Here is a 27,652-nt window from a genome sequence, read left to right as displayed (position 1 = left end):
TCTGAATGTGGTGTTACATGTAGACAGGGTGAATACTTGGGAGTCCGCATCTCAGAGGATCTGACGTGGGCAACGCACATTGCCGCACTGGTGGGTAAGGCTAAGCAGCGCCTTTACCACCTTAGACAACTGAGGAAATTCAGAGTGTCGCTGAGGATCCTCCATTGCTTCTACTCTGGGGCTGTAGAGAGCATCCTGTCCGGCAACATTACAGTCTGGTTTGGGAACAGCTCTGCCCAGGACAGGATGGCCCTGCAGAGAATAGTGCGTTCGGCAGAACGCACCATGGGAACTACACTCGTCCCCCTGCAGGACCTATACATCAGGAGGTGCAGATCCAGAGCAAGCAAGATCATGAGGGACCCCTGCCACCCCAGTAACGGACTGTTCCAGATGCTTCGGTCAGGCAAACGCCTCCACTGTCACGCTGTGAAAACGGAGAGGATGAGACGGAGCTTCTTCCCACAGGCCATCAGGACTGTCAACTTTGATAACCCCAGAGACTAAATTTTTGTCGACACTTTTTGTGCTATGTTTAGTAACTTATTAACTTTATTTATATGCTGTAACTGTAATTATTTTTGTGCACAACCCGCAGGCATTGCCACTTTCATTTCACTGCACATCGAGTATGTGTATGTGACAAATAAATTTGACTTGACTTGACTTGACTTGAGCAGTGCATTGATTAGATCCATTACAACCTACCAGAGGTGTAACGCAGTGCATTGGATTCTGCATTCTACACCATCAACTACTCAAAGTGGGACCGTGCATTAGATCTGGGACAACCTACCATTAACCATTTGTCGTGGGGCAATGTATTAGATCCTGCACACTGCCTTTAACCAGTGGGGCTGGGACAGTGTCTGAGGCAGCGTATATTAACCATTATGAAGGTGGGGCAGTACATTAGATTCTGGACATTCTACCATCTACCAGAGAAGGTGCGTTGGGCAGTGTATTAGATTCAGGACACTCTACCATTACCCTATGTATTCGACCCTACACAGTGACCCGCGGATCACGTGCCCCCGATATCCCGTCCCAGGTCGGTGTGGAGGCCGTGCCGTGCACAGGCAAGGTGCTGCCTCAGTCGTACGGTGTGCAGCTCCAGTACATTTACCTGCTCGGTGGCCGTGGGGCAGTACAACATGAGGACGAGGGTGGTGCAGGCGTTGAGGGCCAGGCCGGTGATGGTGATGACGTTGGGCGCCATCCACAACGGCAAGCGGCGGACCAGCCACTCCCACCATACCTGCATCAGCGGCTCTAGCAGCGAGGCGCCGGCGCTCCGGTACCGGTGCTCCTCCAGGCGCTTCAGTTGCTGCCGGGACAGGGGCTGCTGCAGCAGGGCGCCCAGGCCGGTCTCGGAGACGGAGCTCCGGCTCCCACGACCCGACCGCGGGTTGACGACCGGTGCCCGGCTCAGGCCCGGCCCCGAGCCCACCTCCCCGCCTTCGCTCCGTCGCGTCGGCCGCCGCTGCGCGCTCATGGGGCCGGCGCTCGGTCACTCACAGCCTGGAGGCCCGGCCCGCGCTCTCTCCCGGCAGCACGTCCGCGGGCTCCAGGCCGCAAGCCGCGCTCCGCCCGCTCCCGTTTCCCTGGACACAGCCCCGCGCCCCGGAAACATTCCCCCGCCGCCGGACCTGACGTATTATACAGCCCGCCCCACCACGTGGCTGGCCCGTCAAGAAAGGCCAGTGAGTGAGGGAGTGTGTCAGGGAGGGAGGGGGTGGGCCAGGGAAAGAGGGCGTGTGTCAGGGAATGAGGGAGTGGGACGGGGAATGAGGGAGTGGGACAGGGAATTAGGGAGTGTGTCGGAATGAGGGAGTAGGACAGGGAGTGAGGGAGTGGGACAGAGAGTGAGGGAGTGGGCCAGGGAATGAGGGAGTGGGACGGGGAATCAGGGAGTGGGACAGGGAGTGGGACAGGAAATGAGGGAGTGGGACGGGGAATGAGGGAGTGCGTCAGGGAATGAGGAATTGTGTCAAGGAATGAGGAACTGTGTCGGAATGAGGAAATGTGTCGGAATGAGGGAGTGTGTCAGGGAATGAGGGAGTGTGTCGGAATGAGGGAGTGGGACGGAATGAGGGAGTGGGACAGGGAATGAGGGAGTGGGACAGGGAATGAGGGAGTGGGACAGGGAGTGAGGGAGTGGGACAGGGAGTGAGGGAGTGGGACAGGGAGTGAGGGAGTGGGACAGGGAGTGGGAGTGGGACAGGGAGTGAGGGAGTGGGACAGGGAGTCAGGGAGTGGGCCAGGGAGTCAGGGAGTGGGACAGGGAGTGAGGGAGTGGGACAGGGAGTGAGGGAGTGGGACAGGGAGTGAGGGAGTGGGACAGGGAATGAGGACGTGTGTCAGGGAATGAGGGAGTGGGACGGGGAATGAGGGAGTGCGTCAGGAAATGAGGAAGTGTGTCGGAATGAGAGTGTCAGGGAATGAGGGAGTGCGTCGGGGAATGAGGGAGTGCGTCGGGGAATGAGGGAGCGTGTCGGGGAATGAGGGAGTGCGTCAGGGAATGAGGGAGTGTGTCGGAATGAGGGAGTGGGACGGGGAATGAGTGAGTGGGTCGTTGAATGAGGAAGTGTGTCGGAAGGAGGTAGTGTGTCAGAATGAGGGAGTGTGTCGGAATGAGGGAGTGCGTCAGAACGAGGGAGTGTGTCGAATGAGGGAGTGTGTCAGGGAATGAGGGAGTGTGTCAGGGAATGAGGGAGTGGGTCGGGGCATGGGGGAGTGGGACGGAATGAGGGAGTGGGTCGGGGAATGAGTGAGTGTGTCAGGGAATGAGGAAGTGTGTCAAGGAATGAGGAACTGTGTCATGATGTCAAAGACTGGAGGTATTCAAGTCTAAAAGTGTTAAATTTGTTGTTGCTAATTAAATGCAGCAGACCAATAAAACACCAGACAGACACAAAATGCTGGAGTAACTCAGTGGGACAGGCAGCATCTCTGGATAGAAGGAATGGGCAATATTTTGGGTTGAGACTCTTCTTCAGACTGAGAGTCAGGGGAGAGGGAGACAGAGATATGGAGGGTTAGGTGTGAAAATGAGAGTTCAAGGGACGAAGATGAGGGAAATGTAGAATATGTGAACAATGTTTTTCACTGTAACCCGATGCACTTGATAATAATAATATATCAAACCAAAAGAGAAAATAAACAGGAAGAAGAACAAGGCAGTGGGATATCAAGAATCAGGCCAGGATGGGGCAAGCAGGCTGGATGGGGCAGTTATGGGCATTAAGGGCAAGGGGAATTGGTGTATTAGGATTTGGTTGCATTGGAGAAAGGGCAATCACGCCATGTATGGGGCTTATACAGGGTGCCATGTATGGGGCTTATACAGGGTGCCATGTATGGGGCTTATACAGGGTGCCATGTATGGGGCTTATACAGGGTGACATGTATGGGGCTTATACAGGGTGCCATGTATGGGGCTTATACAGGGTGCCATGTATGGGGCTTATACAGGGTGCCATGTATGGGGCTTATACAGGGTGACATGTATGGGGCTTATACAGGGTGACATGTATGGGGCTTATACAGGGTGCCATGTATGGGGCTTATACAGGGTTTGGGATATCAGAAAATGTGTAACGAGGATTGGGGAATTAAGGGGTTCAATAGTGCCAGAAATTATGAATCAGAGGCTGCGGAGGGAATCAGAGACTGCCTGTGTGGAAAGAGCAAAGGCCAGAGGATATAGCTATTGGAGACCGGGAGAAGACATTGTCGGTATTAGCAATTGGAACCCATATGTATTAGAGACTGGAGAATGTTGCTGCAATGTTATCATGGGCTACTGTAGCAAACAATACAACACTTTATTTTCACAGCTTCCAAAAGCTACTACTTGCACTCGGATATTATCCACTTCTTCTCCAATGGTTGGTCTCCAGAGTTACTGCTGATTATCTCATTAGGCACCTTGACATACATTTCTTCACTTACCTTACAGGCATTGCTTGGCAATTATATAGCTATAAATCTAGTCCCTATTTATTAACTCCTTCCAATTCCTACTGGCACCATTCCACAATTACTTCAACAATCAGTTTCTCAATTATCAAAGCATGTTTGTGCTTTTGCACTTTATTTGTCCCTTTCACAAAACACAAAGTGCTGGAGTAATACAGTGTGTCAGGTAGCATCCACGGAGGGAATGGACAAGCAATGTTTCAGGTTGGGATGCCACCAGTCTGAAGAAAGGTCCTGACTCGAAACGGCACTTGATCATTTCCTCCACAGATGCTGCCTGACTCACTGTGTTACTCCAGCTCTTTGTGTTTTACTCAAGATTCCGGCATCTGAGGTTCCTTGTGTCCCTTTCACAAGATGTCAGTTCCAAAACACTTGGTAACTGACATCTCCATTTGCTTGTTCTGTTCTCCTGATGGAGAGGACTGTAGAACTGCCTCAGCTTTCTTCTCATGTTGCTATGTGACTTTCCTTCCTCTTCATGATTCCCAGCATCTCTAGTAAGCAGAGTGTAAATGTTCCAGAAGTCCTCGAGTGGGAGACATCATCTTTAGAACAGATGCGGCAGAGACAGAGAAACAGAGATGGGTTTGGTGTCCTTACAGGAGACAGGATGGGATGAGATGTAATGAAGGTATCTGTGGGAGTGTGTAGATTTATAGTAGATATTGGTGGCTAGTTTATCCTCTGAAATAAAGACAAAAGAGATCCAGAAAAGGAAGGGTGGAAGCCGGTGGCAAAGGTGATAAAACTAATGAGTTCTGCACAAGTGCAGGAAGTAGTAGCAATTCAGTCGTCAATGTTATGGAGGAAGAGTTGATTTGGAGTGAGAACTATTCCACAAAATCAATGAAAAAACAAACATGGCTGAGGCACATGGGAATGCCTATGGCTACAAGTTTGATTTGTAGAAAGCAGGAGAATGGTTGAGGGTAGGAACAAGTCCTGCCAGGCAGATAGAGTGTTGGTGGAGGGGACCTGGTTGAGATTTTGTTTACAAAAAAAGTGGAGGACCTCAAGACTAGTGTTATAAAGATGAGGGGGATGGGTGCAGAGAGTTGGAAGTTGTTAAAATGGTCGAGGGCGTGAAAGATATGCTGGAGGTAGGTGGGAACGAACTGTTCAAGAACAGCTTCTTCCCATCAATCATCAGACTCTTGAAGCATGGTGTAAAACTCTAACCATAACCTTATCTCAGCATCGAATTATTGTGGACTTTGCACTAAGGTTGCACTGCGTGCTTTGGCTTGCACCATCATGGTTTGGTTTGTTTAGAAGAACTGATAATTTATTGTGCATTTATTTGTTGTGCTGTTTTTTTTAATGTGCTTGTAAGGCTACAGCAAATAAGTTTATGGTTCTAGTCCCGGTGCATAAGACACTCTTAACTCCAGCAATCAGAGGAGTACACATGATTATAATTACACTCACAAGCACATGTGTAAATACGGCTGTAACCACACACAGGTACAGGTATAAACATGTATGTAGCCACACTCATAGGCACAGGGTAAACACACTTGTAACCACACTCACAGGCACTGTGACAACCTTTGAACATTGTGTCGCCTGTTACACTGGGTCGTGTGCATCGTGTCTGAAGCGCAACAGGTTTGCTTCACGCCCCAACATCAAGGAACTGGACTTAAAATGACTAATATACTCATATACAGCAAGTGTAGTTTTGTACTCAGGAGCAGACCTAGAGAGCAAGGACTCTTGACAGATGGTGGGAGCAGACCGCAATTTTCTCTTCAAAATACAAATGCAGTCTCCTGAAACCAGTTTAGTTGCAGTTCCGGTGTCCAAAACATCAGACTGCAAAATGTTTCTTCTACCTGCTACTGAATTGGTTCCTTTCCCTGTAGATGTCAATTTTGACTCACTGCTATCGAGTCAAATCCTCTTGGCAACTTACAACAGTGCAAGTACACCCGTTTAATGTGGAAATCGATAAGGAAAGCTTATCGTGTTTTGGGGATTTCCCGAACAGGCAGTCACGTGAGCTTCTGGGCGTACCAACGTGATCAATATGATGTGGTATTCTGCAAAAGGAATGACCGCCAAAATTAGCTGTGAATTCAGATAGATCAGCAAAGGGTGTACACCGCTCTTAGGGAGGAAGCCAGCCTCGCTGAATGTGTGAGGTGCGCAGTTTTTTTAATTGAATAACCACATGCCAGGACCTTTTTATAGTTTCTGTTTATAGATTTTATTCCCAGGTCTTAATTTCAGAACTCTACTTAAGCAACAATTCAGCAGAATGTGTGATGTGTGCAGTTATTTTATGAAATAAACTCAGACTTGAACCTCTTTAGAATGTTTTTATTTGTACTTTTGTCCATTGCCAAGTCTCAATGACACAACTCTACTAAAGTCATACACTATTTCAAATATCAGGGACAGATATCTGGAGTGAGATTCGATCGATTGTGGCTCATGGTCACAGATTTTTCTGCGCTACTAAATACCGGGCGACTTCACACGTAATAGTTGGAACACGTCCTTCAACGTTGGAAAGTGGGAGAAAGCTGACGATGAACGCTCCTGTGATCAACAAACAAAAACATACATCATGCCTAAACACATTGAGATGCCACTGTACAACGATCCAATTAAAATATGCCAAGTTTCACATTCTTTGCCCCCTCTTAAAGGGGCATCATCACCGTCTCAAAGCCACAAGATACACCATCAATATTGGTGAGATACAAAAGGCAGTGAGAATAAGCTGGTCATGTGCACCGTTATCCTTCTGCATTGACCCATCTTGGAGTTTGAGCTCTTAGGATGGACGGAGGAAAGGGAAACCTGTTGGCAGTTATGGAGGGTGAGGTGTTGCTATGTTATAAGAGATAGAGGGATACATGGGACCTGACTGAATGGTGCACAGTGAGGGATCACTTTTTTGTAGAAGATCAGGTCCATACTTACCAGCTCTTCAATAAATTATGGGTAATAATGCTCTGCTTGGTATACACATGGTCCCATCGGTGTAAGGAGATTAGGGTCATTCTGGGGATAAATTGCATGGAACGGAATCGACGCTGAAAGGACAGGGACTCTGAACGAAGGAGGCTGCCAACAGTGGTGGACATTGCTTGGTCCATCACAGGTATTGACCTTCAACCACTGAAGGGATCTACAACAATCACTGCCTCAAGAAGGCAGCTAATATCAAAGACCAACACCATCCAGGCCACATTAACTTCTCAGTCTCTTGTCTACTCAAGGCAAGTATGGAGTTAGCAGCCGAGTGTACAGAACCTCTGGGAAATATTGGGCCATTGCCAATTCTTCCAGTGTTAAGTTCCAATAAGTCGATTGTCCCCCTCCCTCATTTCCAGGCGTGCGTATTTTAATCCAAAATATGGAGGGCGGTTCAATATTCTTACCTGTCTGGAGATGCTGGTTCCATCGGATTCAGATATTACTGGGCCATAACAACAGCTGGAGGGAGAAAAAGAGTGATAAGAGTTAACAAAGACAGAGAGTGAGGGAGACAGGGTAATCATGGTCCTTCACAGGTGCTGGCCTCCCCACCATTGAAGGGATCTAAAGGAGGAGCTTCTCAAAAAGGCAGCTAACATCATCAAGGATCCACACCACCATGCCACCAAGAAGGTGGTACAGGAGTCAGAAAATTGTAATGTCCGAGTCCAGGAACAGCTTCTTCCCAACAACCATCAGGCTATTGAACACTACAAACTCCAATTAAATTTCAATAAACTACAAACTGTCTGGGTTGCACTAGCGACTTTGTTTTGTTTTTTGTGCTCTATTGTTTTTTTTAAATTATTTATTGAAGTTCATATCTTTTTGTTTGCTTATTATATTACCTATTGTGCACTGTGTTTACAACCTGTTGTGTTACTGCTGAAAGTAAGAATTTCATTGTTCTGTTTCGGGATAAGACACTCCATCCCCCTCCTTTCACAGTATTCGTGCCTCTCTTGCCTGACGAACTTCACTCCAGATTATAAAGCACAGAACTATCCATTTAGGTTACGGAGAATCAAATTAAGAACGTCATAGAGCACAGAGCATGTCTATGCCAGCCGTAAGCACCTATTTACACAAACTTACATTAAATTTCACATTACATTTTTATTCTCCCCACATTCCCATCAGCGGACTCGTGACAATAAACTAAGCTAAGTTTGAGAATGTTTTGAGGAGCCGTGGGTTGTGAATAGCCAGGCCTTTCTTACTCACCCTTCACATCCAGCTTGCAGTTGGCAGCCACCTCCCCCAGTGCATTCATTGCTTTACACGTGTAGACTCCTCCATCAAAAGTGCACGGCTTGCGGATTTCCAGGGTGCAGATGCCCTCATTAGTCAGAATCCTGAACTTGGGATTCTCGTCCAGCAAAGCCTGGTTCTTCAACCAACTGATTTTGGGCTGCAAGGTACCAAAATTAGGCATTTGCGTCATGTGTACTTAATAACATCACCAAATGTGTTTTGCAGTTGAGTGTAGTGTGTTATAACCAGTTACCAGTTACCACATCTATTTATGGTGCATTACAATCAAGCTGAAACATGCTGTTCTAGTGAAATATTTTGCAACCAGTAGTAATGCGATATATTAATATCTAATTGGAATGAGTAGCATTCATGCAAACTATTCTGACCATCTGCCATGCAATGTTATAAACTGAAGTCAGACAATGAATATAATCCAATACACTACTCAGTTTAATGCAATGTATTATAACGAGCCACTGCACAGTCCATTATCACCACTTGTGGAAAACATTATAACCAGTTGCAATATGTAGCTGTAGTGCAATGTTTGATAATAAGTTGTAATATGCGATTGAGATGGAATAGATTATAACTGATTGTAGTGGGTTGCATTCAAACCAGCAATAATATGTAGCAAATATGTAATGAATTATAACAAGCTCTAATACTAGTTATAGATGAATAGATCATATATTTGTATTGTGAAACTGTTATAATCAGATATAATATGCAGCAATAATGCGATGTATTATAACCTGCTGCTGCACATGTGTTATAACCAATTGCAGTGTAAATATTTTAACTATTTGTAACATGCAGTTGTCTCATGAGGTAGGACAACCAGCTGTAATGCAATACATTATGAACATGTTAAGTTGCAGTTACAGTGCAATGATTTACAAGCTGTAGATATTTCATTATAACCAGTTATGATATACATAACACTGATCTTTAATGCATACTACTGTAACTGGCCACTGCAATATATTGTGATCAACAGTTGTGGTGCAATATTTCATCCTTGGTTACGGTGCAATATATAACTTGTTACAATACACATTAGTCTTTTGTAGCTCTACCAACTGTGCCAATACGCCTCACCGCTTGCTTCTGACCCTATCTGACAGATATATATCTCAGAAATTTATGGCTTTCAAGTGGCAATTCAAAAGTGGCACACTTTCCAAAAATTGATTTTAAGCTAAATAGAGTTGCGGGAAGGGGAAGTTTTGTTACAGTTGCACAGGTGAAGTTGCACCTAGAACAATATGCTCACTCCTTTTATTTAACAAAGGATACACCGACATTGTAGGCAATCCGAAGAGATTCGAGGGGCAGTCCTGTCATCAGCAGCTAGAGAAATTGAATCTATATTCTTGGGAGTTTAGAAGAATGAGGAGTGTTATTGAAACATACAAGTTCCTGAGCGGCTGGGAGTCGCGATGTCGAGATGCTTTCACGAGTGGGAGAATCTTGAATGAGGGGATGTAGTTAGAAAATTAGGAACTGGTCATTTGAAACCGATGTGCATAGGAACTTCTCAGTGAGAGTGTTGAATCTCTGGCATCTCTGGCACTGTGGAAGCTGGATCATTGATCGAATTGGAAGGGGAGTAGGTATATTTTTTAGAGTTCAGAGAATTGAGGGCTCTGGGGAATGGTCACAGAAGAGGAGTTGAGGCCTGGGCCTGATGAGCCATGATCATATTTAATGGTGGGGCCGGTTTGAGGACCTGAGTGGCCAACCTCTGCTCTTATTTTCTTGTGGACGCCAGTTCGCTGATCTTGGTCCACAGCCCTACAGGTTATGTTTTTTGAAGTGTCATCCAGGAACGTTAAATGTGTTTCTAATGTATATACATGGAATATGTATTATGATTGGCTTGCCTCCACCGGCCTCTGAATACTCCGTGAATGACAATTTTATTTCAATTACTTCTTCTACCTATGAACTTAATCTAGTAACTAAACTCCTTAATTAAATTGGCCCTTATTGCTAAATCCTCTCTTGGCCTCTCACAGTTGTCTCTAACCTCAGTTTCCTTCGTTCTAAATAAAAACACTTCAAAACTTGATCTGCAATGTGTGACAGATCAGTTGCTGATAATGGATAACAGTTACTGCATTCTGTCACATCTCGAGGTAGCTTTGTGGTTTTGCATTTTCAAAGTGCAGTTCAACATGGACCGGTAACTGAGGGAAATTGATGTATTCAAGTGAGAGTTAGATATAGCTCTTATGGCTACCGGAATCAAGGGATATGGGGAGAAAGCAGAAACAGGGTACTGATTTTGGATGAACAGCCATGATCATATCGAATGGCGATGCGGGCTCGAAGGGCCGAATGGCTTACTCCTGCACATATTTTCTGTTTCTATGAAAGGAGTGTATGCAATAAAAATAAAAATTCTCCTTGCCATGTTTAAAGTGAGATAGTTATACCCAGGGTGTATTTTTGATGTATTTTGCAAAGTCTGACTTTGCAGTTACAAATAAATCTAACCGTACGATCCTAACTCTCAGGACATGAGCGTTTGTTTCAGCGGTGCGTTTACTTACCCTCGGATTACCCCTCACACTGCAGAAGAGCTTGGTGGTGAATCCCGCTGTAGTGATCTTGTCCACAGGAGGCTGTGTAAATTTAGGGGGCTCGCTGAAATCCTTCTCTTCATACACAGGCGGAGTGTACATTTTACCTGACACATAGGTAGACAGTTAAATCACAGTGGTTACACTGTCGTATGGCATAGAAAAGGACCCTTCGGCCCACCTAGTTCCTGCCAACCATTGAGTGTCCGTTTGCACTCATCCTGCAGTTACCCCATTATGTACACGGTACATTCCGATCATCTCCCTCCAGATTCTAACTATCTCCTGTACACAAGAAACAATTTAAAATAGCCAATTAATCTACAAACCTTCATGTGTTTAGGACGTGGGAGGAAAGCCGGAGAAATGCCACACGGTCACAGGCAGAACTAAATACTGTATACAGCCAGCACCCAAGGACAGGATTGAACCCAGCTCTCCGGAGCTATGAGACAGCGGCTCCACCTGCATTACTACTGTGTAGCCCTGGTCAGAGCAGGGAATAGGGTTTTAATTAGTTGTAATGTATTGGTTTACTGATTACGCAATCATTGTTAAACCATGCAGAGTGAAGAATGGAGGTACCAGCACTTAAATATTCTCTGGAGATCCACCTCATGAAGGTTCACTTGCAGGCCAGAATTGAGCTGTGCCTTACAAAAGCCCATACAGTCAACACCCAGGCAAATCACCCATATTCCTGTAATAAGTTATGGATAGTGTGGAAGGATGACAACAGACAAAGCAGGATATAGATTCATTGGAAATTTGTGCCAAGATATGGTAGATGGAGCTTAATCCCGACAGGTGTAAGGTGTTGTACTTTAGGAGATCAAATGTAAGAGAAAAATATAAATAGATGGCAGGACCCGTAGGAGCACTTGAATCAGAGGAATCTTGGGTTGCAAGTCCATAGCTCCCTGAAAGTGGCAACACAAGTGAATTGAGTGCAAAAAGCCACTTGCCTTCATTGGTCAGGGCATTGAGTATAACAGTTGGTAAGTCTTATTGCAGCTCTACAAAACATTTGTTAAGCCATATTCAGAATATTGCACGCCGTTCCAGTCACCACATTAAAGGAAGGATGTGGAGCCTTTGGAGAGGTTGAAGAAGGGATTCACCAGAATGCCCTGATTGGAGATATTAGCCGCATGGAGAGGTTGGACGTGTTCAGATTGTTTTTCTCTCCAGGTTTTGGTTGTTGCTGCAGGTTAATCTGATGGTGATCAAAGAGATCCTGATCAGGTGTGGGAATCTGACAGAAAATCAAGTTCAGACAGGGAAGTGCGGAGTGAGGGTGGAGCAATCGGATTGCAACGAAGGTTCAGCCGTGCAGGCAGGGTGCATGACTGGGGGACTGAGGGAGTCACGTTGGCTGTGGAATGGCATTCCTTGTTCTCTGGTCCAATATGCACCCAATGGTCCACTTCCTTTCACTCACTGAGACCTCCACATATCATATCATATCATATATATACAGCCGGAAACAGGCCTTTTCGGCCCTCCAAGTCCGTGCCGCCCAGTGATCCCCGTACATTAACACTATCCTACACCCTCTAGGGACAATTTTTACATTTACCCAGCCAATTAACCTACATACCTGTACGTCTTTGGAGTGTGGGAGGAAACCGAAGATCTCGGAGAAAACCCATGCAGGTCACGGGGAGAACGTACAAACTCCTTACAGTGCAGCACCCGTAGTCAGGATCGAACCTGAGTTTCCGGCGCTGCATTCGCTGTAAAGCAGCAACTCTACCGCTGAAGGGCCTCGGTCAAGGGCCTGCCCTGGTAGAGCAAGGTACCACTTGGCCAATGGGCCAGCCCAAGGGCAGTGGAAGTGGATGGGGTCCCCTCTTCCATCGCCCATTTTTGTCCAGAGATCTATGTAGCCAATGTAGTCGTGCCACCTTGGTCATTCCTTCTTCTCCTCATCAGACAGAAGGTACAGAAGCTGGAAAGAGCATATCAGACTCGGGTACAGATTTTCCTGTCTATTATGAGGCTTCTGAATAATCCCTCCATAAGCTAGGGCACTATCCAATTCACATCCACCCCATTGCTGACATTGAACTTTTGTCTCTGGAACTGGAGCTACAATGCTGAGAACTATATTCTGCAATCTGCATCTTGTATCTTTCCCTTCGTCCTACTTATTGTACTTGAGTTTTTCTTGATTATATTGGGGTACAGTATCTGATTTGAGTGGATAACTTGGAAAGGAAAGCTTTTCACTGTACCTCGGTTCACATGACAGTAATAAACCCAATCATAAACCTAAACCAACTGAATTGGCCCTTACTTGGTTTAGGGATGAAAACCGTGTCCTTGCACAGTGCCGCCTTCTCGCTGAGTCCGCATCGGTTCTCGGAGAAGACGCGGAAGTTGTAGTGGTTCCCCATCACCAGGTTGGAGATGGTGTAGATAGTGGCATGAGACTTCTCCATCACGGTGTACCACTCCTGGCATTAGCGAAGGGGAGGAAGACAATGATGGTCATCAGAGACTTTGTTGCCACGACAATTGGTTACCACTGGCTTTATATTTGTAACAATATCAAACTCGTCAGAGTCATACAGCACAGAAACAGGCCCTTCGGCCCACAGAGTCTGCACTGACTATCGAACAGCTGTTTACACATAACTGGAAAAGAGTAATCAGACCCATCAGCCTCCGTAACAGGTGAAGTCTCAAGAGCAACACATGAATCCATTTTGCTGAGGTGAGATGGTGATTCTTGCGTTCTGGGACTGAATAGGATATTAGGCTGAAGGATAAAGCCAAGTTTGTCTGAGAAGGAGATTGCATTAGTTAGAACAGTGAACGCTGTGCCATCGCCACGCCCTACCATTGCCAATTACCACAACAGTCAATTTGGACACACTCACCCCCGTCTGGTGCACACTCACCCCTGTCTTTTTGTCCGCCTTCTGAATGGTGTAGCCGCTGATTTCGGCGTTCCCATTGTCCTTGGGGGGCTGCCACTGCAGTGTCACGTTAAACCCCCACGCGCTCTCCAGCTTCAAGTTCTGTGGGGGTCCAGGTTTCTCTGTAGGTCAGACATATCGGCCCAATCAGGCAGGACGCTCCAAGCACACACAGTCTACATTACATCCTTAGATGAAGGGACAGGGCATCAAATGTGCAGGGGTAATGATATTTCCAGAGGCCAGAGATTGCAAAGGGGTATTGGATAGGTTAGTGGATTGGGCAAAATGCGGGGAAATGTGATCCTATCCTTGGCAGAAAGAGAAGGGAAGCAGGTGGGGAGAGTACTGCTGTATTGAGGGATCTGGGTGGCCTTGGGTATGGTACACACAGAACATTACAAGCTGTTATAGCATGTAATTAGGAAGGCAAATGAAAGTGAACAGGGTGGCACAGTGGCGCAGCTGGTAGAACTGCAGCCTTGCTATTTCAGAAGCTCATGTTCAATACCGACATCAGATGTAATAGCATGGGATTTGCACATTCTCCTTTTGACCACATGGGTTCCCATTGGATTCTCCAGTTTCCTCCCTCATCGCTAAAAAATGCAGGGTGGTGGGTTAATTGGCCTCTGTAAATTGCCTTAGTGTTGGCATGTGCTAGAATCTAGGGGAGTCGATGCGAATGTGGGGAGATTAAAGTCAAAGATCGGTGTAAATGGGTGACCAATGGTCAGCATAGACTTGGTGGGCTGCAGGGTCTGTGTGGTGTAACTCTGGGAAATGAAGTCTTGGTACAACCACACAGGACATTGGTGGCACCGAACTGTAGTGCCGTGTACAGCTTTGTTCTCCTTTTTTTAAAAGGGGTTACATGTGTTGGGAGCAGTTTGGGAAGTTGAATCCCCTGAGTTCCATGAGGAAAGGTTGTGCCCATTGGGGCTTTAAAGTGTGGCTGCCCATCGCCCTGGTGTTGCACCCAATCATGTCAGAGATTGGGATTGGGCGGCCCGTGAACTTTCAGTGCATGGGTCGGACTCGGCCAGGAGAGTGACATTGTAGAACCTGCCAGCTTTAACCAATGGTGTGTTTTAAAGCACCTGAGAACAGGAGTGGGCCAATCAGCCCCTCCGACCTATCCCACCCTGTGGGTCTCCAGCCGAGCTGTGCAATTGTTCAGTCTATTTTGCACACTTTGCAGCCTGAATCCCAGCAACAATGCAGCAAACATGAGTGCAAAGCAAGATCCCACAAGGAAGACAGGCTGTCTCGGTCTTCAGTGCACCTGATGGTATGTACGGAGAATCCGTAAGTCAGGTATCTCAACACACACAATGACACGATGCTGCCTAAATCTGAAACGCAAAGAGACAATTGGTGAAGATTCATGTGCCTACCCACGACTTGTAAGTCGATAACCACCTCATCCTTGGCAGTGTCCTGCTGAGCTTCCAGCTTGTACTTGCCAGAGTCCTCCCGCTCCAATTTCCTGATGAACAAGATGGCGTTGGTGGCACTGTTACAAATGTTCACTCGGTCTGAGGGCAGAGGCTGCCCGTCCTTGCTCCAGGTGATGGTGGGTTTGGGGTTGCCCTGGAAACGTGGCAGAACAAGGCTTCAGTGGGGAGGTCAGCCTGGCCAGGAATAGCCCATTCATCCTGATGGAAGAACCCCCCCTCACACAGAGACCATCCCCTGCACCGAGATGCTCCCCTCACACCAACTCCCCCCTCAAACTGAGACTCCCCTCACACAGAGATCTGCCCCCACACCGAGACCCTCCCCCCACACCGAGACCCTCCCCCCACACCGAGACCCTCCCCCCACCAACGAGACCCTCCCCCCACACTGAGCCAGCACCCACACTGAGACCCTCCCCACACCGAGACTCCCCCACCACCGAGTCCCTCCCCCTACACCGAGACACCCCCACCGACGAGACCCTCCCCCCACACCGAGACCCTCCCTCCACACCGAGACTCCCCCCACACCAAGACTCCCCCCACCACCGAGACTGCCCCCACCACCGAGACACCCCCCACCACCGAGACATACCTACACTGAGACCCTCCCCCCACACACCAAGACCCTCCCCCCACACCGTGACTCCCTCCACACCGAGACACCCCCCACACCGTGACCCTCCCCCCACACTGAGATTCCCCCACCACCGAGACACCCCCCACACCAAGACCCTCCCCCCACACTGAGACACCACTCACACTGAGACCCCCTCAAACCGAGACTCCCCCCACATCAAGACTCCCCCACCACCGAGACCCTCCCCCCACACTGAGACACCACCCACACTGAGACCCTCCCCACACCGAGACTCCCTCCACACCGAGACTCCCCCCACACCGAGACTCCCCCACCACCGAGACCCACCCCCCACACTGAGACACCACCCACACCGAGACCCTCCCCATACGGTGACTCCTCCCACACCGAGATCCCCCACACGCCGAGGCACCCCCCACACCGAGACACCCCCCACACCGAACCTCCCCCCACACCGAGACTCCCCCCACACCGAACCTCCCCCCACACCGAGACTCCCCCCCAACACCGAGACCCTCCCCCCACACCGAACCTCCCCCCACACCGAGACTCCCCCTACACCGAGACTCCCCCCACACCGAGACTCCCCCCACACCGAGACACCCCCCACACCGAGACACCCCTCACCACCGAGACCCTCCCCCCACCACCGAGTCCCTCCCCACACCTAGACTCCCCCTACCACTGAGACACCCCCCATACCGATACACACCCACACACTGAGACACCCCCCACACACCAAGACCTTCCATTACCCCGACTCCCCCCTCCTCACACCAAGCCCCCCTCACACCGAGATCCTCCCCCCAACGCCGAGATCCCCCCACACACTGAGACCTTCCATCACCCCCCGACTCCCCCCTCCTCACACCGAGCCCCCCTCACACAAAGATGACCCCCTCACACATACACACAGCCCCCTCACACAGACACAACCCCCCAGTGAATGAATCACTCCTTTGGCAACAGTCCGACCCTCACAATGCCAGCACTCTCGCTGACACACCCATTTGCTTCTCCCCCCACATTAGCCCACCCCTTCCCCTACATTCTCCCATCCACTCCCCTCGCTCACTGACGCACCCCTCCCCCCACACTGACACACTCCAGCCCTTCCCCCCACACTGACCCACTCCCCCTCCCCTCCCCCCACACTGACCCACTCCACCCCTCCTCCACACTGACACACTCCTCCCCACTCCTCCACTCCCCTCGCTCACTGACGCACCCCTCTGCCCACGCTGGCACACTCCAGCCCTTCCCCCCACACTGACCCACTCCCCCTCCCCTCCCCCCACACTGACCCACTCCACCCCTCCCCTCCCCCCACACTGACCGACTCCACCCCTCCTCCACACTGACCCACTCCTCCCCTCCCCTCGCTCACTGACGCACCCCTCTCCCCACACTGACACACTCCAGCCCTTCCCCCCACACTGACACACTCCCCCTCCCCTCCCCCCACACTGACCCACTCCACCCCTCCCCCACACTGACACACTCCACCCCTCCCCCACACTGACACACTCCTCCCCTCTCCTCACACACAGACGCACCCCTCCCCCACACTGACCCACTCCACCCCTCCCCCACACTGACACACTCCACCCCTCCCCCACACTGACACACTCCACCCCTCCACCCCTCCCCCCACACTGACCCACTCCACTTCTGCCCCACACTGACACACTCCACCCCTCCCCCCACACTGACCCAATCCTACACTCCCCCACACTGACCCACTCCTCTCCCACACTGACCCACTCCACCCCTTCCCCCACACAATGGGATGGATGTCAGCAAGTGCTTGGCTTTTGTATCGATGGCCTTGTACATTCGTTCTGTGAAAAAATGTACTGTGGCTTACTTCTTGAAGCCAACTGTCAACTCTAGCCTCACCCCTGCACTTTGCTGCTGTAACACTGTAAATTTCCCCGGTGTGGGACGAATAAAGGAATATATTATTATTATTATTATTATTATTATTACCAGGCCACTGGTTTGGAGAGATTAGGTAGCAAGGGATGTAGACATTACTACTTCCAATAGAAGCTGAATGTTAAAATGTTGAAACAAGGAACAGCAAATACAAAGGAAAGACACACAATGCTGGAGTAACTCAGCGGGTCAGGAAGCATCTCTGAAGAACATGGATAGGCGACACATTTTTTTGACTTTGTGATTTTTCTTCAGATTGCAGGGATGGGGGGGGGGGGGGGGGGGGTTAAGAAAGCTTGTACAGTGAAGGGGCAGTACAAAGCATGGCAGGCCATAGGTGAGCACAGGTGAGGGAGGTTTTGATAGGTAGACAAAGGCCAGATATGAACATACAAAAGGTGAGACAAAAGGTTTAGAGAGTTGCGAATTGTGAAACCAGAGGATTGAAGCGGCACAAATTATTTGGGAATGTCGGTGGAGGGGGAGGGGAGAGATAGCCAGGGTCAGCCAGGGCTCAGGGGAGAGGAAGGTATTATGAGACAAAAAAAGGTGGGGGGACGGGTATATTGTAGAGGTTAACTGAAGTTGGAGTATTCAATGTTCAAAAGTGTTTATTTCCTGTTCCTGGATCTTCTATTCACGATTGGATGTAGAACAGTACAGCACAGCACTGGAACAGGACCTTCTGCCCATAATGTCTGTGCCAAACCCATGATGCCAGGTTAAACTCTCTCCTCTGTCTGCATGTGATCCATACGCCACCATTCCCTCTATATCCATGTGTCGATCTAAAGGCCTCTGAAAGGCCACTATTATATCACCCACCACCACCATCCTTGGCCATGCACTCCTGGCCCCCATCATTCGCGGTGCAAAAAACTTACCCCGCACATCTTCTTTGAACATCCTCACTTTAAAGAGGTGCCCTCTAGTATTTGAGATGTACTGGGATTTATTCTTTTGCATCTGCAAGCCTCCCAAAGAATTACTTTCATGCAAATAATTGATGTTGCATCTTCAGCTCAGTGTCGATTAAATCGCTCTGTGTAAAGTGTGTGATGGAGGTGATGCAGTGACTGGTCTCACCTGGACAGGTATGGACAGGTTCAACTTCTGGCCAATTTTCCGAATAAATGTTTCCCTGAGATTGCGGGGTAAACGGATTTTGGGAGGATCTGCAACAAAAAAAAAAGAGGCAAAATGTAACAATCAAGGGTCAGAATGTAAAAGGAAGAAGGGTTTGTGGTGAACAGTATTAGATTTGTATTCCCTCCAGCAATGAGCAGAGGTGTTGACATATTCATGCCCGAGATCTGTCGTCGAGCAGGGCTGATTTATTGCTAGATTGGACAACTGCCCAGAATGTAAAAAATCCAGGACGTGATGGCAGTGAGGAGGAATTTCCGATACACTTCATTCGCTTACCATGGTTTTTTCCATCCATCTGAACTCATAACCTAAGGGGCTCAGGTGTATAGGAGTACAGCCATCTATGGGGCAAATGGAAGGAGATGGCCAAAAGGATTGTCATTTCAAGGTGAGAGGGCCAAGATTTAATAGGAACCTAAGGCGAAACCTTTTCACTCAGAGGTTGGTGGATATATGGAATGAGCAGTCAGAGGAGGCACAGCACGATTGGGCAGCGGTAGAGTTGTTGTCTTACAGCGCCAGAGACCGTGGTTCAATCCTGACTACAGGCACTGTCTGTATGGAATTTGGACGTCTCCCCGTGACCGCGTGAGTTTTCCCCAGGAGCTCCGGTTTCCTCCCTCACACCAAAGACGTACAGGTTTGTAGGTTAATTTACCTTGGTAAAAATTACGAATTTCCCCTGGTGTGTCGGATAGTGCTAGTGTACGGGTTGGTCACTGATTGGCATGGACCCGGTGGGCCGAAAGACCGTTTCCGTGCTGTATCTCGAAACTAAACTAAAGGGGGTAGTTGAGAGGGGTATTGTAACCGCATTTAGAAGACGCTTGGACAGGTGCATGGATAGGAAAGGTTTACAGGGGTTATGGGCCAAAAGCAGGCAAATGGGACTAGCTTAAATGGGGCATCTTGTCTGCATGGATAGGTTCAGTTGGAGGGCTGTTTCAGTGCTGTACAATTCCATGGGCCTGTTGGGCCGAAGGGCCTGTTTTTGTGCTGTCTCTCTGACACATCCCTCTCCCAGTCTGCAAGGAAGTAGAGACACTTGGCCACATGCCTCTGGCAGCCTGTTCATAATCCACGAGAAATCCTTTGGTGATTGCACAGGTTATGCAACAAATATTTAAACTTTGCTGATTGGGCTGCTCTCTTCGCCAGCTGCGATCACACGTTCTCCCGGACTCAGGAATTTGCCGAGTAAATTGTGTTCTCCACTTGTCACCATCAGTCTGGTGGGAGCAGGGAAACCAAACACCCTCCTGCTGCTTCTCCCTCTGTCTGGCCTTTTAGCCAAACGCTCCAATTCTCTTGCGTGTTAACCCTTTGCTTACCAATTGGCTTTTTGATCAGCACCGTGCCCGGGAGGGTAGCAGTGGCTGTGGCGCCACTCCCGTGAACCGCCTTCACCCGAACCTGGAGCTTGTCCCCTTCGGTCAGGTCTTTAATCACCAGGACGTTCTTTGTGGTCAATTCTTTGTTGGCAACAACCCAAGTTTCAGCTTGGAAAAAAAGATGTCAGAATTAGTCGAGTTATTTTAGTTTTGTTTAGTTCAGTTTACTGTTGTCACATGTACTAAGGTACAGTGAAAAACTTTTCTGTGGCATGCTATCCAGTCAAACCTTTCTGTGGCATGCTATCTATCCCCTCAAGACTATATATAATTACAATCAGGCCGTCCACAGTGTACAGATACAGGATAATGGGAATAATGTTTAGTGCAGGAAAAAATCCAGTAAAGTCTGATTAAAGATAGTTTGAAGGTACAGGGTCCAATGATTGTCTCCTCCTAGTATCAGAGGCTGTAAATGGAAAGTGGCGTCCATATAAGTATGGGAAGCATCAGAGCTTTGTCTGAATAAATGGTCACATCTGGGCAGCTCTGGAGTGGTCTGAATTATGATGATCTAAATCCTGTCCAAGTTCACCACAAACTTAGCCACAATTTGAAAACCAGTTGGCAGCAAACATACTGTCACGGTATTGTTAATGTATTAGATAATCCACATCTCAACAGTACCCTTCTGCACATTTTCAATATCGACTTTATCTACACTTCAAGCTGCCTTGGTAAAGCAGCCTACATAATCAAAGACGTCCCACCCCAGTCATTGTTTCTTCTCCCTGCACCCATCAAGAATGCTGAGAACTATATTCTGCACTTTATATCTTCCACCCGTTGTACGCGAGTCCGATTTGATGGTAAATCTGGTCTGGTTGGATAGAATACAAAGCAAAGGTTTTCACTGTACCTCGGTAAAAGTGCCACTAAACCTGGAATTCCAGAATCTATAGCCTTTGGTGTCTCCACTTGTCCCCTCCCAGATCTGCCCCCTCCCGACTCCATCACTGTATCAATCCCTCCTCACCTGGATCCAGCTGTTGCTCTTGCCCCACCCCTTCCCCCTCACGTCTTTATATCAGCCATCTCCCCTCTACTCTTTGAGTAGTCCAGATGAAGGATCTCGACCTGAAACATCAGCTGGCCATTTCCCTTCACAAATGCTGACTGACCGGTTGAGTGCTCCAGGTGGATATCACTAGAGCTTTGTGAAACAATGATGTATTCCAGCACTTTGAATTCCAGCCCCTGTGAAACACAATTCCTCTTGAATAGACTTCAAAACTCAGTTGTTAGATGAACACTGGAGAGATGGTCTAGTATCAATCCAGGCAACATACAAGTCTCATAGAGTGAGGTCAAACATGGACAGGCCTCACCAACGTCTTGTGCAAATGTAACATAACCTCCCAACTTCTCATTCAATTTCATCACTGATGAAAGCCAGCCTGCCAAAAGCTTTCTTCACCACCCTTTGTACCTGGGATGCCACTTTCAGGGAACCAGGTACTTCTACTCCTACTCTGCTCCGCAACGTTCCCAAGGACCATGTGATTCACTGTGAAGGTCCTGCCCTGGTTTGACGTCCAAAAATGCAACAATTCGCACTTATCTGAATTAAACTCCATGAGCCATTCCTCAGTCCCTGCAGTATTTTTGATAGACATCTTCATAGTCTACGATACAACTTATTTTCGTGTCATCTGCAAACTTACTAATCATGTCATGTACATTATCATCTAAATCATTGATATAACCCACAATACCACGGATCCCCGAGGCACAGCACTAGTCATAGACCTCCATTCTGAAAAACGACCTTCCACCACCTATCTTGAAGCCAATTCTACATCCAGTTAGCTAGTTTTCCCTAGATCTGTACAATCTAACCTTCCAGAGAAATCCTATCAAAGGTCTTGCTAAAATCCACATAGACCATCTCTATGCCCTGGTGCTTGTCAAACTTCTAGGTTAACTCAAATTCGTGAGACATGATCTCCAATGCACAAATCGATGCTGACTATTGATAACCCCTGTCTTTACAACTGAATATATATCTTATCCCTTATGATCCTCTCCAATAACATTCCTACAACAGATGTTAGGCGCACTGGTCTATAGTTCACAGTCTTTTCCTTGCAGCCCTTCTTAAACAGTGGCACAACATTAGCCACATGCCGGTTTTCCGGCCCCTCACCCATGACTAATGATGATTCATAAAATTTATTCGGGACACCTGCGATTTCTTCACTGCCTTCTCACAGTGTCCTTGGATATATCTGAACAAGCCCTGTAGATATATTTACAGTACTTTCATACATCTTAGGGCATTCAGCACTTCCTCAGTAGCAATACAGATTGTCCTCAAGTCATCTCCATTAACTTTCCCAAGTTCCCTCGTCTTTGTAATAGAGGACCTTTCCCATCTCCTGTAGCCCCACACATAGATGGCAATTTTGAGTTATTGAGGTCCCTATTCTCTCTCTAGTTATCTTTTTTTTCTGTTAACATACTTGTAAAATCTCTTTGGATTTCCCTTAATTTTATCTGCCAGAGCTATCTCATGCCCCCTTTTTGCTCTCCTAATTTCCTTCTCTACTGTCAGGAGCCTGATGGCAATGTTTCCTCTTGCCCAGATGAGAGCAGCCAGAGTGAGGCTTGTGAACCTTGACACCAACCAGGACGACACAGTCCCCTTAATTGTAAGGCCTTCTCAATGCTAAAGATTCAAACCCTTGGCAGAACGTGTACCACCTTTCCTTTATTGTCACCAGATTTCAAATCTGGATCTCTCTCTCCAGTAACCCTGTAGGAATACTTTCACAAGGCCACAATGGTTTCGGGAGGTGCCAGAGGAACATGCAAAGGTTTATTTAATCACATCTATCAAACTTGTGACTGGCACCACTCACAAAGGGCATGAGGACATGCAAGCCCTGCAATCTACTTTGAGTCACACAGCATCCCGACCTGGAATTAAAATTCTGTCCTTTCCTTGTGGTGGGCCCAGATCTTTGAGCTGCCTGACTGCCAGCTCCTTGGGAGGACGGTCACTAAACTGCAATGGTTCAAGAATACAATTCATCAGTTGCTTCTCAAGAGGAGTTTGGAGTCAGTAAAGAACACTCACTCCTCAGTGACACATCCCCTGAAGTAATGAAAATAGTTGTGCCATTTCTTTACTCAGACACTGAAACTCTTGGCTCCATCTGCTTCCTGACCCTCTAAAAGTTCTCTGATCTCTTCCTGAGGTCTAAAGTGGAAGGTCTCACTGCTTCATCACTTCTGCTGCATCACTTGTTGTTCAGTCGTCAACCTCTGCCATGTTCCCTTTCATCCACAGTACTTAATGCACCCTATCTAACTTCAGAAATATTAGAAACATAATTGAATACTTGCACAAATATAGGGAAGGATGGGGACCGTGACCAGTGGTGTACAGGGCAGATTCTACAGCTCGGATCAACCGCCAATCACTCAGGGAATGCTGATGTACTGTATGCCCTCTGACCAATGGGACACACAGGTCACAGTTTGAGAGCGTTCCTGCTTAGACTAATTGATCCTTTTGTAGTTCCCAATATATAGTTATTTAAAAGTTGTTGATCGTGTGTGATCCAGCTCCCATCCCAATCCTGGGATTACTTGGTTGGGAGCAAACATGCAGCGGTTCCAGATCTTAGTTAACTTCTGAACAATGTGATCTGTCATCTCCTAAAAGCAGGGAGTGACACCGTTAACCACTGTGTCACCATGCACTTGGTCAGCAACGAAAAACATGTAAAGCCCGACCTGTGTTCTGTGATTTCTGTGTACAAACCGAATGGCTCCAATGGAACCAACCCGACACAGCCCAACACACGGCCGGCCCTGCTCTCCCCAGCACCCACTCCCCTGGCATCCCCTCCCTCCAGCACCCACTATCCCTCCAGCACCCACTATCCCTCCAGCACCCACTATTTCCGGCACTAGGTCCCCCAAGCACCTCCTCCCTCCCTCCCCACCCCCTACCCACAATCTCAGCACTCCCACTCCCCAGCATCCACTCTCCCTTCTACCCACACTCTCAGAACCCACTCCCCCACAACACCTGCTCTCCCACCCAGCACCTGCACTCCCTCTCCCACCGGCATCCATTCTCCCCCCAGCACCCGCTTCCCACAGCATGCCACCATCCCCCCAGCACCCACTCCCCCACCAGTACCCACCTTCCCCCAGCACCCACTCCCCCACCAGTACCCACCTTCCCCCAGCACCCACCAGTACCCACCTTCCCCCAGCACCCACTCCCCCACCAGTACCCACATTCCCCCAGCACCCACTCCCCCACCAGTACCCACATTCCCCCAGCACCCACTCTCCCACCAGTACCCACATTCCCCCAGCACCCACTCCCCCACCAGTACCCACATTCCCCCAGCACCCACTCCCCCACCAGTACCCACATTCCCCCAGCACCCACTCCCCCACCAGTACCCACCTTCCCTCAGCACCCACTCCCCCACCAGTACCCACCTTCCCCCAGCACCCACTCCCCCACCAGTACCCACATTCTCTCCAGCACCCAGAGAGCTCCCCAGTCTCCCAGTACCCAGACCAGTCCCTGTCCCTATTCCCCCACCACCCACTCTCCCCTGTATCCGGCTCCAACTTGCCTTCATTGGTTGGGGTATTGAGTATAACAGTCATGATGCAGCTTTATAGGACTTTGGTTAGTCCACAATTAGAATATTGCGTGTGGTTTAAAATGTGCCTGGATTATGGGGTATTAATTACAGGGAGAGATTGGACAGACTTTGATTATTTTTTTCTGGAGTTTCTGAGACTGAGGCAAGACCTGGTAGAAGTGTATCAAATTATGAGAGGCATAGATAGGGTAGACAGTCAGAATTCCTTTCCCGTGGATGAAATATCAAACACTAGCAGGCATATCTTTAAGGTAAAGCTTAAAGGAGATGTGTTTGGCACCCACTGCCAGGGGTGGTTGTGGTGTTTAAGAGGCTTTGGATGTGGTGTTGAAGTGGCACGTCGATATTCAGAGAATGAGGGATATGGATCATGTGCGGGAAAATGAGATGCGTTTATCTTGGCATCATGTTCAGCACAGACATCGTGAGCTGAGCTGTACTCTTCTATGTTCCATTTACCCAGGCTGACCCCTAATCCCCACACACCCAGTCTAACCCTAACACTCCACACCAATACTTAACCATGACCCTTGACCAAATCACGGCAGACCTGGAGAGCCACTGCTGTCGAACCTAAGCAGCAAGATCTGCTGACTCGGCAGAGTTGTTGGTGCAAGTTCACCAGAAGGCACAGACCGTCACTCACTGCTTTCCTTGCTGTATTCCACACGGTATCCAGCCAAGCCACTCGTGCCGATATATTTGGGGGAGTCCCAGTTCAGGGTTACTGAAGTGCTGGTCACATCATCCACCGTCAGGTCAGTGGGTTCCCCCTCGGGAACTGCACAAGAATAAGAGAAAGTACAGGAGGCATCACTTCACATCTCACTGTTACTGTCAGAGGGAGTAGGGAAAGGGAATTAGAGAGAGACGGGGAAAGAGAGAGAGAGAGGGGGGGGGGGGGAGAGGGGGGGGGGGGAGAGAGGGGGGGAGAGAGAGAGAGAGACGGGGGGAGAGAGAGAGAGAGACGGGGGGAGAGAGAGAGAGAGAGAGAGACGGGGGAGAGAGAGAGAGAGACGGGGGGAGAGGGACGGGGGAGAGAGAGAGAGACGGGGGGAGAGAGAGAGACGGGGGGAGAGAGAGAGACGGGGGGAGAGAGAGAGAGACGGGGGGAGAGAGAGAGAGAGAGAGAGACGGGGGGAGAGAGAGAGAGACGGGGGGAGAGAGAGAGAGAGAGACGGGGAGAGAGAGAGAGAGAGAGAGAGAGAGAGAGAGAGAGAGAGAGAGAGAGAGAGAGAGAGAGAGAGAGAGAGAGAGAGAGAGAGAGAGAGAGAGAGAGAGAGAGACGGGGGGAGAGAGAGAGAGACGGGGGAGAGAGAGAGAGAGAGAGACGGGGGAGAGAGAGAGAGAGACGGGGGGAGAGGGACGGGGGGAGAGAGAGAGACGGGGGGGAGGGACGGGGGGAGAGAGAGAGACGGGGGGGGGAGAGAGACTGGGGGGGAGAGAGGGGGAGATACAGAGAGAGAGAGAGAGAGAGAGAGATAGAGAGGGAGATGCAGAGAGAGAGAGAGAGAGAGAGAGAGAGAGAGAGAGAGAGAGAGAGAGAGAGAGAGAGAGAGAGAGAGAGAGAGAGAGAGAGAGAGAGAGAGAGAGAGAGATACAGATACAGAGAGGGGCACAGAGGGCGAGGGAGATCATAATAGAGAGAGCACGAACACGAGATAGCCAGAGAGGTCATAATAGTGACTGCAATAAGAGAACTGATAGAGACATAGCGAGAGTATGAGCTATATATATATATAAATATATAGAAATGAGAGAGAGGGAGAGAGTGTGTGACAGAGCGATAGAGGGAGAGAGCGCGATAGGGAGAAAAATCAGGAGAGATAATGATAAAAGAGCAGGAGCAATAGGGAAATAGAGAGGGGGGTAGTGGTGAATAGAGAGGGGGGTAGTGGTGAATAGAGAGGGGGGTAGTGGTGAATAGAGAGGGGGGTAGTGGTGAATAGAGAGGGGGGTAGTGGTGAATAGAGAGGGGGGTAGTGGTGAATAGAGAGGGGGTAGTGGTGAATAGAGAGGGGATAATGGTGAATAGAGAGGGGGGTAGTGGTAAATCTGTGAACAAAATGTAGTGAGAACAATATCGTTATCGACTGAAGGTTTAAACTGTTATGAAGATACATAAGTTTACAGCGGGAAAGGATGTCTCTAATCATATAAAGGTCCTGGCAGCCAATTTTATCAGGAAGAAGGATGGAGATTGATATTACTGAGGATAAAGTTATTGGAGAGACAATTGTAGCGAGACGAGCGGATAGAAAGCTACACGTCTAGAGTCATGGAGTTGTGCTGACTCTCTCCGGCCACTCTCTTACCTTCTTTGGTTTTCTCTGAATCCATGGGCGACGAGGGAGCGAGATACTTCAGTGAAGGGAGAAGTCGGCGGGACTGTCAAGGGGTCGGGAGCAGCAGGTGGTCTCTTTATATAGTCACCACATAGATCCGCCCCATGCGACTGACGCTGCCGCCAAGACGGGAGGAGTGTGAGGGAAGTGGGGGGAATCAGTCCAGAGTCACTGCACTCTGATCCCACCGCCCAGTCCAGCCCACTCCACCTCTCCTCCCATCCGCCATCACCTGTCGCTCCGCTCAGTCTCCAACACACACACACAACCACCTACAGCCAGCAAGAGATCCATAAACGAAAACACACCCGCAACTAGTAGAATTCAGCCCAACACAAACAGGCAGACACGAGGTGAAGTTTCCAGCAGTCTGTGGGATCCAGGCACAAC

At 48.8% G+C, this 27,652-nt stretch overlaps 2 protein-coding genes across 3 annotated transcripts in view; both read right to left on the bottom strand.

Annotated features, from left to right (window-relative positions):
• LOC144605481 (choline/ethanolaminephosphotransferase 1-like) overlaps positions 1-1,636 on the bottom strand; it is a 37,740-nt gene extending 36,104 nt beyond the window's left edge. For both annotated transcript variants that reach the window (XM_078420791.1, XM_078420790.1), the window contains exon 1: positions 1,127-1,636. In XM_078420791.1, the coding sequence (XP_078276917.1) occupies positions 1,127-1,495 (369 nt within the window). In that variant the 5' untranslated portion in view covers positions 1,496-1,636. The remainder of the gene's footprint in view (positions 1-1,126) is intronic.
• Positions 1,637-6,330: 4,694 nt separating this feature from the next.
• mybpha (myosin binding protein Ha) lies at positions 6,331-27,257 on the bottom strand. The gene is made up of 11 exons (XM_078420323.1): positions 27,233-27,257; positions 25,564-25,698; positions 20,221-20,388; positions 18,827-18,915; positions 15,139-15,334; positions 13,724-13,863; positions 13,117-13,276; positions 10,788-10,924; positions 8,197-8,383; positions 7,377-7,431; positions 6,331-6,528 (listed from the first exon to the last, which is right to left on the bottom strand). Exons 1-10 carry the CDS (start codon positions 27,255-27,257, stop codon positions 7,412-7,414), a joined length of 1,257 nt encoding a protein of 418 aa, XP_078276449.1. The 3' UTR covers positions 6,331-6,528; positions 7,377-7,411.
• Positions 27,258-27,652: the final 395 nt, after the last annotated feature.

The sequence above is a fragment of the Rhinoraja longicauda genome, chromosome 24 (genome assembly GCF_053455715.1).
Source record: "Rhinoraja longicauda isolate Sanriku21f chromosome 24, sRhiLon1.1, whole genome shotgun sequence".
Classification (NCBI taxonomy): Eukaryota; Metazoa; Chordata; class Chondrichthyes; order Rajiformes; family Arhynchobatidae; genus Rhinoraja; species Rhinoraja longicauda.
Note: the sequence above shows the minus strand (reverse complement) of the source record. Positions and strands in the feature narration are given on the sequence as shown.